General features: G+C 52.4%; 1 protein-coding gene and 1 long non-coding RNA gene across 10 annotated transcripts in view; one reads left to right on the top strand and one right to left on the bottom strand.

The window, feature by feature from the left end:
* Rasgef1a (RasGEF domain family member 1A) overlaps positions 1 to 17453 on the top strand; it is an 84973-nt gene that overhangs the window by 60836 nt on the left and 6684 nt on the right. For 5 of the 9 annotated variants that reach the window (XM_076940379.1, XM_034512409.2, XM_034512407.2 and 2 more), the window contains exons 2-4: positions 13181 to 13384; positions 15715 to 15837; positions 17022 to 17159. In XM_076940379.1, the coding sequence (XP_076796494.1) occupies positions 13187 to 13384; positions 15715 to 15837; positions 17022 to 17159 (459 nt within the window). In that variant the 5' untranslated portion in view covers positions 13181 to 13186. Of the gene's footprint in view, positions 1 to 9002; positions 9137 to 13180; positions 13385 to 15714; positions 15838 to 17021; positions 17160 to 17453 lie in introns of those variants that run through there. The other 4 variants (XM_076940380.1, XM_076940381.1, XM_076940376.1 and 1 more) reach the window with 3 other exon arrangements.
* Positions 421 to 4585, bottom strand: LOC143443512 (uncharacterized). Its single transcript, XR_013112591.1, has 3 exons — positions 4206 to 4585; positions 2235 to 2318; positions 421 to 1362 (listed from the first exon to the last, which is right to left on the bottom strand). It is a non-coding gene; the product is annotated as an uncharacterized LOC143443512 (long non-coding RNA).

Below are 17453 nucleotides of genomic sequence, written 5' to 3' on the forward strand. Positions count from 1 at the left end.
TGGCAGTGCGGGACTGGGGTTAGGAGCACTCCAGGGTAAGGTCGTGACCACAGCAGGACAGCAAGGTTAAGGTCTCTGAGCTCCCGAGCTTGGGAAGCGGGGCCAGGAGGGAGCTGGTCCATGACAGCCAGGGCAACTCTCTCTCCTGTCCCTACCCGTACACCTGCCACCTCTTGGGCCTCGCCCAAAGTGCAGCTGCTGCTTTCCTAGCCTCTGCTGACACCAGAGACTCCGATGTAAAGCGCCACTAGAAAACCTGGGGGGGGGGGGGGGGGGGGAGACGGTGATCAGCAGCGGGGCCAGGTGACCGGCAGAAGAAAGCAAAGGCTGCCCAGGACAGGGCAGACTTGTAAAGAGCAATGGCGATCCTGGAATTTTCCCTATCCCTGGGCTCAGAACTACTGTTTACTCCATAAGTGCTTGGAGTGGGGGCGGTCTGTGACGGAGTGGTTGATCATGTGGGAGGTGTGTGCTTGTATGTGCGATGTGTGGGCGGGAGAGAGGACGTGTTTATATATGGGAGGCTTAAGTGAGAGCCGTTAAGAGGAGGCAGGTGTGGGGGCAAGACTGTGCCTGTGCATTCTCAAATGTCATGTGTTTAAAGAGAAGAGTGCCCAGTGTGGGGAAGGCTGAGAATTTCCCTAAAATTAACCCCGAGCCTAAGCCACCACCCGCACCTTCCTAGCTGTTTTCTAGAAGCCTCGTCTGAGCCATGATGGGCAGTGGGATTCAGGGGTAGTACACGGACCTGCCTAGACCAGGCCCAGTGCGGACCAATGATGTGGAAGAGTGGAGATGGGGAGCCAGGACTAATGGGCTGAAGATGCAGGACATCCTACACACATTTATTTATTAAGCACCTGCCGTGCTCTGGTGCTGTGCTGTGCAGGGAACTAAGCAGGCCACACAGTTCTTAATCTCAAGGACCTCATCTGGGTTTCAGAAAGTCATTGGTTCTTAACCTGTGGATCAAGACCCCTTGGGGTTAAACGACCCTTTCACAGGGGTTGCCCCTCAGATAGCTTGCGTATCAGATATTTACATTACAATTCATAGCAGTAGCAAAATTCGAGTTATGAAGTATTGACGAAATAAGTTTTATGGTTGGGGCTCAGCACAGCACGAGGAACTGTATAAAAGGGTCGCAGCATTGGGAAGGTTGAGAACCACCGCAGTGAGTAATATACAGAGTATATTACATGGGGGAACTAAAGACCAGTGTAGAGAAGTAGCCCGCAGCAGGAGTGCATCAGGAAGGATGCTCTGGGAGTTATGCAGAGGCAAAACGATGCTCACTTCAGTGGCTCATGGCACAGGTGCTGTTTCCTCTGCTAAGATCCATCCTGTGCCACCCTCTTCTTGCTGAGGAACAGGTTGACAGGGTCATAGGACAGGGAGGGGCCCTGCATTGGCACCTCAGTGCTCTAGCTGGGTGACACACATCGTTCTACTAACCACCAGGGGGTGCTACATGGCCTTGCCCCCCCCCCCCCCCCCCCCCCCGTCTCCCCCGTCTCCCCGGGAATGTATGGCACACTGTGCAGTGGGCTGATTACCAGTGTGGGGTGATGTTTGTGCCTTTGGCAGGGTGGTCAGAGGAAGCCACAGGGATATTCTTTGGGCATATAGGACCCCACTGGGGAAGAGTGAGAAAGAGCTAAGTGGATGGGAACATTTTAAAAAGACAGGACAGGCCTGGGTGGGGAAGCCACCTGCATTGGAGGTTGGGCTTTTGGGAACACCAGAGACCAGCATGGCAGGCTATTGCCCTAGGGTCTTAGAAGGGATAACTCTGCCTGGGGCTGTCAGATCATCATTGGATGCTTCACTGGGGGGGGGGGGGGGGGGAGGGGAGGGTCAAGGACAGTGCTGGCCAAGACAGGGCCAGCCAGGGAACACAATCAGAGAGCTTGGACTCTAGTAACGGAGACAGTAGGAGATGAGAGAGAGGTGATTTGGTGTGTTTTGATGGTACAGCAAAGAAGCCTTGCAGCTGATAGGACCATTGAGGGCTGAGCTGGGGTGGAGGTATCATTAGCCCCAGAGGAGACCAGAGAGTCTGTAGTCTGCAAGGATGGTGTGAAATGTAGCTGGTGTGTGTGTGTGTGTGTGTGTGTGTGTGTGTGTGTGTGTGTGTGGTGTAGAGTTCAAGGAAGTCTGATGGGCTTGCTCCATCCTGGTGCCCTCCGCTGTGCTGCCTGCTCCTGTCTGCTGGCCCAAGTCTTTGCACAAACCTCTTGATCTTTTCACCTGCGCTTCTCTGAAGAGTCAGCTGAAGATTCCAGCCTCTGGCATCGGTGGCCCTGGGATGCCTAGGGCTGGAAGAAAGTGGGCACAGCACCCCTGTCAGTTGTGCCTGGGAGTGCTGAGGCCCAGGACATAAAGCAACATTTCCTGTGGCAGTTGGTCATCCTGGGCTTGCCTCACTGTTCGGTGTCCCCAAGTCTGCCATTGGCTCTGTGGTGCCTGCAGCTCTCTGTCCTTAACCCAGCCCTGCACTCATTGCTGATGTACTCACCGAGAATGGATATACAGTTTTACCATGGCTTTCCTGTATCTAGCTGAACCATCAACCGTCTTCCTCTTGAGGGTATCAATGTATTGACTTACGAACATTCTGGGCTTATTTGTCCCCATGTTCCTGGAATAAATCCCAATAGGTCAGGCTCTAGTGTGTTTTAAAATGTTACTGGGTTTGCTTTGTTGATTAATATTTTCCAGCTACAAGTGTTTTACGTTTCTATTCTACAGACGTTGGTCTCTTCTGGAGTTCTTGGCTCTGTTAGCTTCATAGGATGAGCAGGAAAGCTTTTCTGAGGGATTGTATCTCTGAAGTAGTTTGTTTGTTTATTTAGTTAGTTTTTGTTTTGGGAGTAGGCATACATCTTTTCTTTTAGCCCTGGCTATTCTGGGCTTACTATGTAACCCAGGCTGACCTTCAACTCATAAGAGATCTGCCTGCCTCTGCCTCCAGAGCCCTGAGATCAAAGGCATGCACCACCACATCTGCCTCTGGCTGGTTTAAGTATTATACAAAAAATCTCTGATTCTCAAAAACATAAAATAATTCATTTTAGGAACCCCCAGCCTGGCCTGCTTTTGTTTCCTCCTAAGTTCAGGTGGGCATCAACTTCCTTAACATGCATTGTGTTTCTCAGTCTACTCAAGTTCTAAACATGGTATGTCTGTTCTGATTATCTGTATATTCTAGAAAGATGCCAGTTCAAATTTCAGACGTGTAAAGTTACATAGTGGGGTTTGTAAAAAGCTTCCCCCTTCCCCCCCCTCCATCTTACTTTCCTTTTGTTGCTTAGAATTGCCAGGGATGGGTGATCTCTCTCCCTGTCTCTGTCTCTCAGTGGAATCCAGGGCCTGTATATGTTAGACCTGTACTGACCACTGAGCTATATTTCCACCCCAGTCCCGGGAAAGTTGGTTTGTGTGTTGTTTTTGTGACTTGAGTCTCACTGTGTGGCCCAGGCTGACCTGGAACTCATAACCCTCCTGCTTCAGACTCCCAAGTGCTGGGATTAAAGATATGAACCACTGTGTCCCATTGCAAGATGTATCTTTTCAGTAGCATTTCAAAGAGGCAGCTCTTATATTTAAGGAGTCCCACTGCCTCTAACTAAACCTATTGATTTACCTCCTGGCATCCCAGGATGATGGCTTCAGCCCTTTGGACATTTGTAGTTTTCCCTAGAAAATGAGACGCAGTAATGTGAGCTGCCCTAGGGAAGGACGGGGTGGCCACGCCACTGGCCCTGGATGAACCCCCAGGGCCTGGACACACAGAAATGCTGCCCTGTATGCAGCATGGGGAGACTTGGACATGTGTCCTGTCCTGTCTCAGAGTCTGCAGCCTCTGGACGAGGGCCCAGCAGAGGTGGGTACCCCTCCGCCACCCTTCCTACACTGACTCACAGAAGGCTCCCTGTTCCAAGCCATATGGGTCTCAGGGTTGCATCTTTGGACATCTGCCAAAATGAAAATCCAAGCAAGTGCAATGATTTGTTTTTAAACACAAAGGGGAAAAAAACTTTGCTCGGTCTAATTAGGTGTCATTTAAAATTAAAAGGCCCCCTTGCTCCTTGTCTGTATTCAACATCCTCAGGCAGCCATGGAGCATGGCCAACAGTTCCCAGAAGCACCTACCCTCCTCCCTCCCAGCCATCTTTCTGGTCTAGCCTCCTTAGGACCCTTACCTCCGACCCAGCCAGCTTGTTGCCTCTCATATTCCATGAGCCTTGTGCAGGGCTATGGCCCAGGCCAAGCTGTCAGTAGTGTGCTCAGGTGTCTTCCTGCTGGATCTGGGCAAGAGTCCTGGCTGCCGCACTAGGCTCTGACCAGCAGCAGGGCATCCTATTCCAGCGTTCTTCAGGACCCCATGAGGGTGGCTTCCCACATCACTTCTCCCGCTGCCATAGCTCCCTGGGAAAACTCCTAGGAAGAGGACGACCATTTGCTAAGATGCCCTATTTGCCTGTTGTCCGTGTCTGTGATCAGTTGGGCTCCAGAAATACAAGACCCGGAAGCCAAACTGCAGGCAAGGGAGGCAGTTCATTCCTACAGAGTCAGCACAAGAGAAGATGACAACATAGGCCAAGAACTGCAACTGCCCAAGCTCCGGGGTTGGTGGGAGGCAAGCTTGCAGCCACCCGTCTGCTGGGAAAGGCCAGGGATTCTCTGAAATCCCACCTGCTCCCAGCCCACGCCTCTCAGACCTTGAGAATGGGGTAGTTATTGGTGGACAATGACATTCTGTCCCCTGAGCAGCCACCACAAGAAGCTGATGGACCAAAAGAGGCAGTGGGGGAGGGAAGAGGGAGGAGAATGCTCAGACGTAGCAGGATCTGCAGCGAGGAGTGCGGAGATGGCAGGATTCCTCCTGCTAATTCATAGTAAATATGGTAATAGAAAGGATTTCAGAAGAAAGAAAATGAGCCATGTGCCCCCAACAAAGCTTTAATTATCGGTGTTGTGCTCGGGCCCTGCCTTTGTGGAGAAGTACCAGAGGAGGTGCTGTGGCTGGCATCCAGTTGCCATGGCAGCCGCCTCCTTTCGGGAACCCAGCCCACTGCCCTATGCCAAGCCCTGGCCTGCCCTGAGAGCTCAGCAAGGCAAATGCAAGCTTTAAGAAGACTTTATTTATTTATTTATTTATTTATTTATTTATTTATTTATTTATGTGTGTGTGTGTGTGATGCTCATGTCACGGCATCTCTGTAGAGGTCAGATAATAGCAAGAATCGGTTCTCTATTTCCACATGTGGGTCCTGATGATCAAACTCAGGTAGATCTTTGGTCTTGGTACAAGTGCCTTGATGTGAGGAGCCATCTCACCAGCCCCACATGTGACCTCCCTTTATGGCATTGTAACTACAGCTTCTTGAGGTTAGACTTATGTGGGAGCCAATATGGCCCAATTGTTCTCCAGCTATCTCATGGCCACTGGGCTTAGTGCTCCCACAGCCCAGTCACTGGATTAGGGGCCAGTTCTCCCAAGAGCTCGCTTGCTGTAGAGAGCACAGGTGATCAAAGGGAGGGGAGGTTGACAGCTGGAGAGTCCTATGAGCAGAGAAGGAAGCATATTTCTATAACCCTAATAAAGACAGGAGGCGAGTGGTCACCCTAGGCCATGGCCACTCTGAGCCTCCATGCCTGGGGTAGGGCTGAACAACTGACCAAGGGATTCATCTGCCAGGAGTCAGAGGTGGCCTCTGTCTTCTCCATCGGTGCCATGGGCCAACTGGATGCCTTACAAGGTGTTAACAGGGGGCCCAGAGGCCTGGCCAGGGAAAGGCCAGTCCCAGCTCTCAGTCTGTGTGCTGCTCTTATCAATGCAGCCAGGTGCATCCCAAGCCTCGGGCCTCGAAGCTTCACCCCTCTGTCACGTGTTACAGGGGGAGGTGCTTTGTCTCAGCAGAATGACATAGTTGCTTTCTGGCCAGCTCAGGCCCAGGCTATACTTGTGGTTAGACCTTGCCTATCTGCTGTGTGTGGATCCAGAAGATAGGATCACAAGAGCTCAAAGGAGGAGCTCCAGAGATGGCTCCGGTCAGCAGTTAAGAACATTTATCTGATCTTGTGGAGGACCTGGGTTTGAGAGAGTCTTTTGGGCAGAGCCTGAGCCAAAGACTCTCAGGCAGTAGCTCACCTGTGGCTCATGTCACGGGCTGTTCCCTGGGAGGCTCAGTCATGTATTTTTCACTCAAGACTTGAGCCAGGCTCCCCAAGTGTCACCTGCCTCGAGGGGAGATGGGAACCTTCAGCCTGTGGGAAATGAAAACCTGCATGTATAGAAAGGCAGGGGAGTTGATGATAAAGTTGCTGTTAGCGTGGAGCAGGAGAAGATAGTCTGCTTTCTACATGGAAGCCTTGTTTTTTCCTCAGCAGATTCCTGAATCCTTACTTGTGCACATGGGGGACTCCGTCTGCCAGTCAGATTCCCATTGCCCCTCAGTGCAAATGGTAGCCCAGACCCTGAGGGTCTAGTAGTGACAAAGATTGGAGGTGAGGTGATGTAGAAGTCCCTGTCCTGAGGGAACTCTGGCTGGAGATGTGTGAGGTTCATTTGTGCCCTGTGTTGGCAGGAAGGAGCAGACCCTGAAGGTAGGAAGAATGGTCCCTAGTGAGTGCCCAGTAGTTTCCAAACCAGGAGATGCTTGTCTCTTGAGTCTCCCCTTTTAAGGCCGAGTGGCTGAGCCTGTAGGGAGGCGTGCCTCCTGCCTCACCTAACACGCCAAGTCTTCTGCTTGCACTTTCCCAGTGCCCACTCCGATTCCTAGTTATAATTTAGAACCGCTGTATTCCAGAGTGTGGCGTCCCTGCCAGCGACCTGATGGCAGCCTTCTGGAGATGTGACAGAGGCCCAAAGCCTCTAATGCAAATTCTCTGGCCCACTGAAAGCTTACAGAAAGGTTTGTCCGTAAGGGCTCTAGGAAGCTGGTTGTGTCTGTAGTGAGCTTACATTAATGAGTTAAGGAGTGAGTGCTCTGGAGTGAGTGAGCATCTCTCTCCCTGCCTCAGCCTAGTGCAGATGCTTTCTGGGAAGAGTGATTGGGAGTCATCTTGTAGGCTTCCTGGCAGAGTTGAGCTCATGTGTCCCCCACCCCCAAGTCCAAGCAGCCAGGATAGCACTGACTGTGGCCTCTGATCTGCCCTTTAGGTTTTGTACCCTTGAGGGTAGGGGCACAGGGCCGAGGCCCCAGATCCATCCTGGAGCACCCCCACCCCCACCCCCAGGCAGCAGAGGAGAGACAGGCAGGATGTGTAATTTTCAGTTGCTAATTGTGATGTCCTGCAGCTTGCTGAGCTAAAAATAGTCTCAGTTTTTGTTGAGTAGGTTAAAAAATAGAAGCCTGGTGCTGCCTCACAAAGCAGACCCCTCCCCTAACTGGCAGAGGCAGGGAGCCGGCTGATGCCCCACTCTACCTTCTGGCAGAACCCTGGGTATTTATGCAAAGTGCACCCTCAGGGCCATTTTTGTCCTAGTTTTTTAGAAATCCTGGTGGCTTTGCCTAGGGCCTAAGGACAACCCTCTGGGAGCCTCAGAGCCCCTGAAACCATGTGCAGAACGCTAAAGGAATGTACCATTATCCACCTGTCCACCTGAGCAGAGGGTCGACCTTTCTCTCTTCCTCTCAGCCTTCCTTCGTGCTCCTGAGGAGATGTTGGGGGATTGTGGGGGAAGGCAAGCCTGGGCTTACCTGCACATCACCGCCAGCCTGAGCATCTGAATGCTGGTCCTGAGGGCCAGGACTTGTTGTCCTTATTTGAGAAGCAAGCATTCTTCTGTGTTATAGGTGAGCCACATTTATGTGAGTTGATTTGCATTGATGCTCAGCTCCTGGCTTCCTCCGATTTCTCATAATAGAATTTAAAACTCAACAAGGTTAGTTGAAAGCTGTGTCTACATTTCTTAGAAACTTCTAGAACCACAGACTCGAATCTGGGAAGGGCCCTGGAATTCTGAATGTGCTCGGCAATCCTACCCAGGACAGTTCTTTCCTTCAGAGCTAGAAAAAGGATGCCCAACACCTGCTTCCTAGCTGTAGGTGAGACCGCCTTCTTAGGCCGCTGGCCTCCTCTCTGCTGGGACGGGGTTGGCTGTGTTGAAGGGCAGCCTGCTAGCAGGTTGTTCCTCTGGAAAATCCAAAGTTCTTCCCTTAGTGTCTCTGGGATGGAGAGTTGCACTTGATAAAAGATACTTTGGGTGAGGTATATTGGGAGGAGAAATACTGCTGACCCTTGCCTCTTCTTGGGAAGGAACCTGCCAGAGAGAGTTGGTGTTAGAAGTGGGTAGCTGGGCCTCAGAAGTTCCAAGATCCAGAACTATCAATTGGAACAGGCTGCACTGGCCCCCCTCTACACCCCTGCTGTCCCCATCTCCTGAAGAAAAACATTCCTGTCCCAACTAATCATTTAGAGCCTCACTTTGCTCTCCCCAGTCCCCATACTTACTGTCTAGAGCCTCTGAGGCATCAAGTTAGAGGCTGACAGGAAAAAAATAAGGGCGTGTTTCCTGAGAATATCTCCAAAGCATGCATACCGTCACAGGGTGGGGTGCAGACTCCAGGACAGGAGTGAGGGGAACAGCCTGCAGTGACTTGACTCTGCCCTGAAGTCAGCATCTATCCCTTCCCTAGGTCCCACTAGGCTGATTGCTGGCAGCCAGGGGCTGAGTCTTTAATGAGACCTCTGGAGGCCAAACCACATCCCGGCCTCCCTACTCCACCTCCCTCTTGTCCCCCATGGACCTAGGTCTTGTCCTCCATAGACCTAGGCCTTGTCCTCCATGGGCATCTTCAGTAGAGGAAGCAAGAAAAGCACCCAAGAGAGGGAAAGGGTAGAAGAATGGCCCAGGCCATTCACATCTAAGAGCAGATGTGAGGATTCCCCACACAGCGTGCAGTGAGGTGAAGTGGTACCTCTGGTCTGGATCCTTAGGTCTCCACTGCAGCAGCTGTTCTCAGGACTCCCCACAGCGGGCAGAGTCTCTTAGCCCATTTGGAGTTTGTAAGTGGAGGACAGTGTTCTCCAAGCACAGCCTCCCCACTGTGGATGCAGCATGACCTGTTCCCTCAAGGCCTTGCTGCTGAGCCTTCCCTACCAAGATGGACTGAACCCTCCAACTGTGAGTCAAAACAAGCCCTTTCTCATTTCAGCTAATTTTGCTGGGTATTTTATCACAGCAACAGGAAAGGTGGCTAAGGCCCCACAGTGGCTACTGCAAGCTCAGTCGGTGCTTCTTGGTGCATAGAGGGGCACTAAATCTCTGCCAGGATTGGAAGAGGGGACCTTCTTCATGATCTGTTGTCAAATCTTGTTGGCCGTCTTGTCCTTTCCCAGGGCATCTTGCAACTGTACACGAACTGCTAACTATCTTATTCTCTCAACTCTGTCAGATCCCAAAAGTCTGTCAGCCCTGGCTGCCTGCCACTGCTGTGCACACACCTGCTGGAAGCATCTCCACATCCGGGGCCGTTATCCTTTACTGTACTGCAGCCTTCCTGGCTCACACCTCAGTGGGCTTGCTCTGAGCTTGGAGCCATCCCTTATGGACCCCTCTGCTACATTTCCCGCAGTCAGGGGGCCACGCTGCAGTCTGTGGTCCTGAGGCTTACAAAGATGCAGCGATTGCTCCTAACAACAGCTGGAGGGAAGCTGGCTCTTTGCTAGGTGTGCGGTTTGTCACCTTCCCTCCTTACACTTTGGAGCCATCAACACGAGCGTGTTCTGGATGTTGGAGGGGCACAGGAGAGAAACAACGACTGCTATCTTCCAGGTCCAGATCCCCAGAGGTGAAGTGGAGGCCTGTGTATGAACACTTCATTGGGGAGTGTGGTCCCTGGGGAACAGCAGGCAGAGTGCATAGATGTGGGAATCTGTTCGCACACCACAAGGTGTCTCCGGCAGAGCTCTGTGAAGTGCTTGACTAACCAGAGTGAGGGGGTGGAGTTTTCTTACTGGTCTCTGTCCCACGGATGGAATGTGTGTACACAGTGTACAAGTTCCTAGGCGTTACCTGTAGCGGCCCCAGACCCTGGAATGTGCATAGCCAGAATGGGTCTGCTTCTCTCATGGCCCAGCAAGAGCTTTGGTGTGTAAGATGGCTCTGCAGTCTTAGGTCAGAGGCCATGGTCAGAATCAGGGACAACCACAGGGCAGGGTACATCACAGGTCACATGGCCATATCTGGTACTGCCCTAGGAACACAGTTACTAGTTTTCATCTTCTGACTTAGCCCTCACACGACCCTCCTGGGAAGAGGGATAAGAAACCCACCTGGTTACATCTGAGAGAAGGGGTGTAGAGAAGCCCAGAGGCTTTATCACAGAGGTGAAGACAGGGAGCATCTTCTTGCACCCACTTGCCAAGCTCTCTCCCCCATGTCCTGGGCCTAGGACCTGCAGTCACAGGAGAAGACTTAGGGATATGGGGGCTAGATGATCCTAGGTGGAGTGTAGACATGAATGTGGCAACATCCCAAGGCAGTGCCTCATGTGCTGGGCCCAGGAGGGGCAGCAGGCATGAGTCTGGAAGCAAGGCCCTCATGAGCTGCTTCTTGATCAGGAAGAAGGAGGAGCGCTGAGCAGGCGCTGTGGCTGAGCCTTGAGGGAAGGACAAGGCTGTGCAGAGGTAGTGACAGGGGAGCTGGGATGAGGCAACAGGGCAGTGACAGGAACCTCCTAGATCTGCTCCCTGTGTCTGTCTTGCCTCTGGCCAGTTGGCCAGCCTGAAGCTCGTCCGTCTCAGTGGCTTGCAAAGGGCTTCCTTCTTCACCTCTGCTAAGCAGACCCCATGCCCACCCGATCCTGAGGGTCCCTGTGGTTCTGAAGGCAGTGGGTATGTTCTGCTCACCCAACCTCAATTCCTGAATTTCAGGGTAGGAGAACTCTGCCCACATAGGGAGGTTACCTTCCCCAGTGGTGGCTCCACAGATCCAGGTAAACCCAGGTATTGAAACAGGCTCCCTCCCTCTGGGCAGGGGAGACTCTTCTGGTAGCCCTGCAGCCTGGATCCCTGGACATGCCCTCATAACCCCTGGCTTGACTGTGAATCGAGAAGCTTTTAAGACTGTCTGCAAGGAGACAGTGAGTCACTTGCTCTGTCTGGCTGTAAGATGCTTCACCAAGTAGATGAGGTCTCTAATTAGAAGGCGCTTGTTTTCTTGCTTGAATGGAAAAGGGATGAGGAGCCGTAAAGCCAGCTAGGTACAGCCTGTTCCCCCATGCATGCAAGGACTGCAGCGTGGCCCAGGCTAACTTCTTTTGGATTAATGGCAGAGGCAAAGATAGGCTTCAGAAACCATTCCACTCCAGGCCTATCTTAGTCCCTCTGGCTGGCCTGGGAGACATTCTGGATCCTCTGCAAAGGTCACAGCTTCACTGGGGGTCTGGATGCAGCCAGGAGCCTTGCCGGGGATAAGGGGGGGGGGCTTCCTGATACTCTTTTGTACCTAAAAATCCTCAGAAAATGCCAGTGCCAAGCTTGCCCCCAGATGGTTTGAGAGCTGAGTGAAGTGGCTTTGAGAAGTCTCTGTGTTGTCCCCGTGGACAGCCACAGTGGTGGGAGCCTCATTTAGCTGCCACAAGACATTGGAGGCTGGAGTGTGCAGGGGGTGCAGATTCCCTGGCCTTCTGTTTGCCTGCACAAGAGACATCCCTGTGTCTTGGTCAGGGACAGGTTCTTGGTGAGCCAGACCTGGTGCAAGATCTTGAATTTTAACAAGACCAGGTGTTCTTGCTGCTGTGGGGGAACCACATTTACTATTACAGAGAATCCATGCAGGGTGGGCTCCCTGTGTCATTGGTGCACGTGTGACATTCAAGTGACACCAATCAATGGCATCTGTGGTGCAGGTGATGGGGGCCTAGGGTTAAACTTATAAGGGGCGTTCTAACTTCGTAGCAGACTTCATAAGTGCACTTCCACTGCCCCAAGGTTCCTGGAGCCTGAGACTCCCAACTCCAGCCTTCTCCTGCCTGACCTGCCAGCTGCATCCTGGCCTCCACGTGTCCATGAGCCATACAGAATAAATGAGATGACTTGGTGCCACCACTCACTGCCATTGACAACCCTGAGTATTAGCTTTTGCCCTGTGTCCCTTCCAAGTGATTCTTGCAGACTCCAGATTCCCTTAGTAGGGTAGCCTTTTGGGAACTGTGCCTGCCCCAAGGACTCCTACTAGTTCTTCAGGCTTCTCTCCTTGAAGGTAGCAAGTCTCACTGTCCCCTCTCTAGCAGCAGAATCACAGTATACTGAGACCCATGCAGCCGCCACCTGGCTCTGGTTCTCCCAGCAACTGACTATAGCAGCCTTGCCCAAAGGGCTCGACAGGGGCCATATGAGTTAGTGGGAAGTGAGACCATGTCCTGCCCTCGCCCTTGCCCTCAATAACACCTATCCAGAGCCCTGCTGCCTCTGTAGAGGCAAAACTCCAGAGGTGTGGGATATGGAGGTGCTATTGGCCAAGGCTATACCACCTGCCAGTCACCTTTTGAATGTTCAGAACTGTGTGAACTTGAGGTTCACCCAAGCCTCTGTGAGACTTTAAGGTCAGCAGGGCCACTGCAAGTAACAAGAGCCCACCACAAACAACGCGTTTGTGAAGTTGGTCACAAAGTACCATGCTGGGCCTGTGGAAGGGCACAAAAGTCAATGCACAGCCTCTTCTGGCCTCATGGGTTGGCTGGAGAAGAGGGCAGGGAGGCTTCGTGGAGGTGGAACACTCAGACTGCTCTTGGACGTCTTAAAATGTCTTTACCCGAAGTCTACCTCAGTTGGCCTCAGTTTTGTGATTGAAAACTGAAGGCTTTTCCCAAGTCAGAGGCCCACAGACTTGATGCAGAGATCCCTGGAAAACTCCTGGGGTATCAACTTGTCCCTGTGTTTCTGATGATAGCAGAGCCAGGGTGAGCCTGAGTTGATTCCCCCCTGGATACAATCCCAGGAGGCCTATGATTGGGACATGGAGAATCTACACTGAGTCAGGGTCCCTGGAGTGAGATCTAGCATCCAAGAAGCAGGTGGTAAAGAAATTCTCATCAGAGCTGCAGTGCCTGGGGGACCACCAAGCTGCCCAGGCTCCTCTCCTTGGGGCTTCTAGTCAGCCTTGCATACACATAGACTGCAGGCCACCTGGGACATATCTCACACCCTTGTTCTTTTTTCCCAGGAAGCTATGCCCCAGACATCTGTGGTCTTCTCCAGCATCCTTGGACCGAACTGTAACAGACAGGTGCAGCCTGGCATGGGGGAGAGAGGAGGTGGGGCCAGCAGCGGCTCCAAGGACCTCATTTTTCAAGATGGACGTCTCACTTCCGGCTCTCTGGAGGCCTTGATGGAGCATCTGGTGCCGACGGTGGACTATTATCCTGATGTGAGGGGCTGGGACCTGAGGGAGCTGGAGCAGCAAGTAACTGGGAGGGGAAATAACAGGGGAGGGAGGCCCAGATGGGACTGCAGAGTTAGCAGAGCATCAGGGGGGATGGATGGGTGGCAAGGCCAATACTGCTTCCTGGGCCTTCATCACCGTCTACTGTGCACATAAAAGCCTGTCTAGAGGAAGCTGAAGTGAATTCCCTCTGCTCCAAGTAGATAAAAATAGGGAGGACATATAGGAAGAAGTGATATACAAAAGTCCCACCCACGGAGGAAGGTAAGGCCAGCATCAGGGTGCTGTGACCTGGTAGTCCAGACTACTTCTTAGAGCTCAACCCTGAGCTGAGAATCACAAATTCCCAAGGAAGAAGAGCCACCCCTTCTCTGAGGCATGTGGATGCCAGAACCCTTTCCCTGTACATCGATAGTCCAAACCTTCTTCCTCACCTCAAGATGGTATCAGGCATTCTGGGAACAGAGAAGACAGTTTCTTGTCATGTTTGGCTCTCCTTCCACCTCTGATGGGTGATGTCTTTTAGCAAGAGTAGCTCTGCAGGCTAGTCCTAGCCAAGCAGCCCACTCCTGTCCATCTGAGCAGACCCTGTCCGTCTGTCCCAGCCACCCCGTCTGTACTGGGGGCAGACTTAGGCTCTTGACTGTCAGAACAGGGTAGGAGGAATGGCTGCACTACAGCTGCTTCTTTTTCTCTTCTGTCCTTCCCCCTTTCCTTCCTCTCTCTCTCTCTCTCTCTCTCTCTCTCTCTCTCTCTCTCTCTCTCTCTCTGGCCTTTTGAGACAGAAAGAAAGGCTTCACTATGTGGGCCTGGCAATCCTGGAATTCATTATGTAGGCTGGCCTTGAACTCACAGAGATCCACCTGTCTCTAACTCTAGAGTGCTGGAATTAAGATGTACACCATTATGCCTGGCTAGCTTTAAGTGACTGATTGATTGATTAGATATGTACATAAATATTTTGCCTGCATATATGTCTGAAACCTCTGTACTGGAGTTAGAGACAGTCGTGAGCTACCACATGGATGCTAGGAATTAAAGTCTGGTCCTGTGGAAGAGCAGCAAGTGCTCTCAACCACTGAGCCATCTCTCTGACCTCTCAAGGGTAGTGCCTTGGGCAGCCCGGCTTCTATGTCTATAAGGCCACCCTTGCCCTCCCTGGGCTCTTGGAAGACAAACCTTCCCTGTCCTTTCTTCCTTCCATCCATCCATCCTATAAACCCTGTCAAGGACTAGTTAGGGCTGACTATAGTGCTGGTGGTACAGAAATGGCTGGTGAGAGGCTGAGACAGAGGATGCCTAGGGCCACAATCCCTTAGCCCTGACTATGCTATGAATCCGTGATCTTGTACCAAAGCAAGGAAAGTTCCCCAGATGGGCTATCACAGAGGAACTCAGCCTGCTGCCACCCAGTTAGTTCTCAGAACACTGTGCCCTGGGATGGCTCCTACAGGTTCCCAGGATGGGGTATCAGGTCAGGAAGTAGAGTGGGGTGTCCAGCAGTGCATTGACTCATCTTCAGAGTTTCTGATCTTCCCTCCTCATGTACCTGCTGAGCGTACACTCACCATGAAAACACACAGAAGATCTCCACTGCTTGTGGGGTGGAACTAAGAGCCCAAGATGTGACCCTGATATGCTTTCCATTACATGTCTGAGTCATCTGGGGTGCCTGAGCACTAACCCTGTACACCCTGGGACATGTCACAGGAAGTTTACAGGGTCAGAGGAATACCTAGTGTCACAGGGAGAGCTGTCTCCAGTAGCCTTGCATGCTTCTGTGGCAAGAGCATATTCCGTTTTAGGCTGTGTGCAGCCCTGCCGACTAAGCCCAGCTGGCCTCAGATTGGAGCAAGTAAATTCCTGTCCTGTGGCTTTGGTGTTGGGGCCTGGGGACCTAGGCAATCCGACCTACATCAGCCAAATGGGGGGTAAACAAAGGTCCAAGTGGGGTAGAGTCCCCCAGAGGACCCCAACCTGCAGTACCACCTGTCCACAGGCAGGAGTCTATGGAGATCCTGTAAGAACAGACCCATGGAAGACACAAGACATGAGAACCATTGGTCACAGCATATCACTTAAGAAACTTGGCAACAGGCCTGGAGGGCCATTCTCCCCCATTTTGGGGTGGGACAGAGAGTACTGGAGAATTCCAATAAAGCTGTGTCTCTTAAGTGTGCAGACCCAGCAATAGAAAGAAACAAGGCCATACAAGAGAAAGGAAGCCATGTAGGCACAGGAGAAGCCAGGCCAAGTACATCCAAGTGTAACCATGGGAATGTTCTGGTCATCATTCACCCCTCTCCCTCCTGCAGCGGACATACATCTTCACGTTTCTCCTGAGTTCCCGAGTCTTCATGCCCCCTCATGACCTTCTGGCTCGAGTAGGGCAGATCTGCCTGGAGCAGAGGCAACAGCTAGAGGCTGGGCCTGAGAAGGTAAGCCACTGAAGGGGTGATGGCCCTTTGTCTCCTAGGAGTGGGTCAGCCTGGAGGCCCAGTGCAGGCAGAGATGCCCTGCCCAGCTGCAGCCCTGAGGAGAGGCCCCTCAGACCTAAAGGTACAGCACCAGAGGCACTAAGCTGCTGGGACTTAGGGCTGGTGCCATGCTTGTACCCTCCTAGGGCGTGGGCCACAGACAGCTGGCCTCCTATCAGTGCCAGATTCCCTAAAATGAGGCTATATGCCCAAAGCATCCGAGGGGGGACTTAGTCACTGCTACCTTTGTGGGGGCTGTGCCCTCAGGATAGCAACTGCTCACATAGGAGCATTCAGTAGTCCCGGTAGGACTGTGTGGTCCTTCTGGATTGAAACATTTGGGCAGGAAGCCACCATTACTCTGATGCCCTAGAGGTCAGATGCCTGGGCCATTATCTGCTGGTCCCAGCGTCCAGGACAGGTGTCAGGCTAGGCTGAGCTGGACAGGGCCTCATGTGCCTGCAGGTTGGGTCTGAGGAGAGTGGGCCCTCAGAGAATTAGGGATCTCGAAGCCAATACTATGGTTTGGTTTGGGCAGTGGCGACAATGATAACCCAATCAGGGCCTGGGAGTATTCGTGGCAGTGCCGGAGGGCTTTGGGCTGTGTGGGCACAGCTGGGTATCTTGAGTTTCTCTGATCTCCTCCCTGGGGCAGAGGCTAGACAGGCATTCTGAGCAGAATAAATAGCCTTCCCCCTGCATATCATCCCCCAGCCCCCCACCCTCCAGCCCTGCAGCTCTGTGCTTCACTTCCTCCTCAGGGCTTTGCCTCTCCCAGTACCTGACAAACTTGCCTTTGGCAGAGATGGGCAGAACAGTTTCGCGTCTACTGTGATCCTTCTTGGTTGGGTGTTTTTTATGGGTAATGTTTAACCATTCCATGTAGAACCGCCCTTCTGTCATGGTAGTAGTGGGTTTTGTTTTTTTAAAGTGAAAAAAAAAAAAAAGTCCACTTCAGGGAAATAGACAAATGACAGCCACGTACTTTGGTGTGGCTACAGCAAAACCTCACGTGCACACGGGGGCTGTGTGCCCAGCACAGGCCCTGGAGAGAACATGGTCCTATAGTGAAGGGCAACCTCTTACCGTTGCCGTTGTGTGGTCTCCTCTGACCTGGGGGTCTTGCACATCCTCCACTGTCCCAGGCCAAGCTGAAGCCCTTCTCTACCAAGATCGTGCGGCTGTTGAAGGAGTGGACGGAGGCCTTCCCTTGTGACTTCCAGGATGAGAAGGTCATGGCAGAGCTGAAGGCCATCGCACACCGCGTCACTCAGTGTGACGAGGTGAGGCCCTCCCTTGGTCCTTGGCCAGGCTGCTTGGGTGTTTTTAAGTGGGGGAGGGCAGTTTCTACAGGAATATCCTCATGGTCCCTTTCCTTGTGACCTCCCAGAAGGTAGCATACACAGGCAATAGCTGAGCGGGACAGCAATAGACTAGGCCGACCTGTGTCATCCTAACATGGCCGTGGCTCCATCCTTGCCTTCAGCATCCCCATGCCTTGGTAGGATCTGTCTGTCTGCTCTTCCCAGCTCCCAGACTTGTCTTGGCCTTGGCAGACACAGAAGCTGAGAAACAAC

The sequence above is a fragment of the Arvicanthis niloticus genome, chromosome 9 (genome assembly GCF_011762505.2).
Source record: "Arvicanthis niloticus isolate mArvNil1 chromosome 9, mArvNil1.pat.X, whole genome shotgun sequence".
Lineage (NCBI taxonomy): Eukaryota > Metazoa > Chordata > Mammalia > Rodentia > Muridae > Arvicanthis > Arvicanthis niloticus.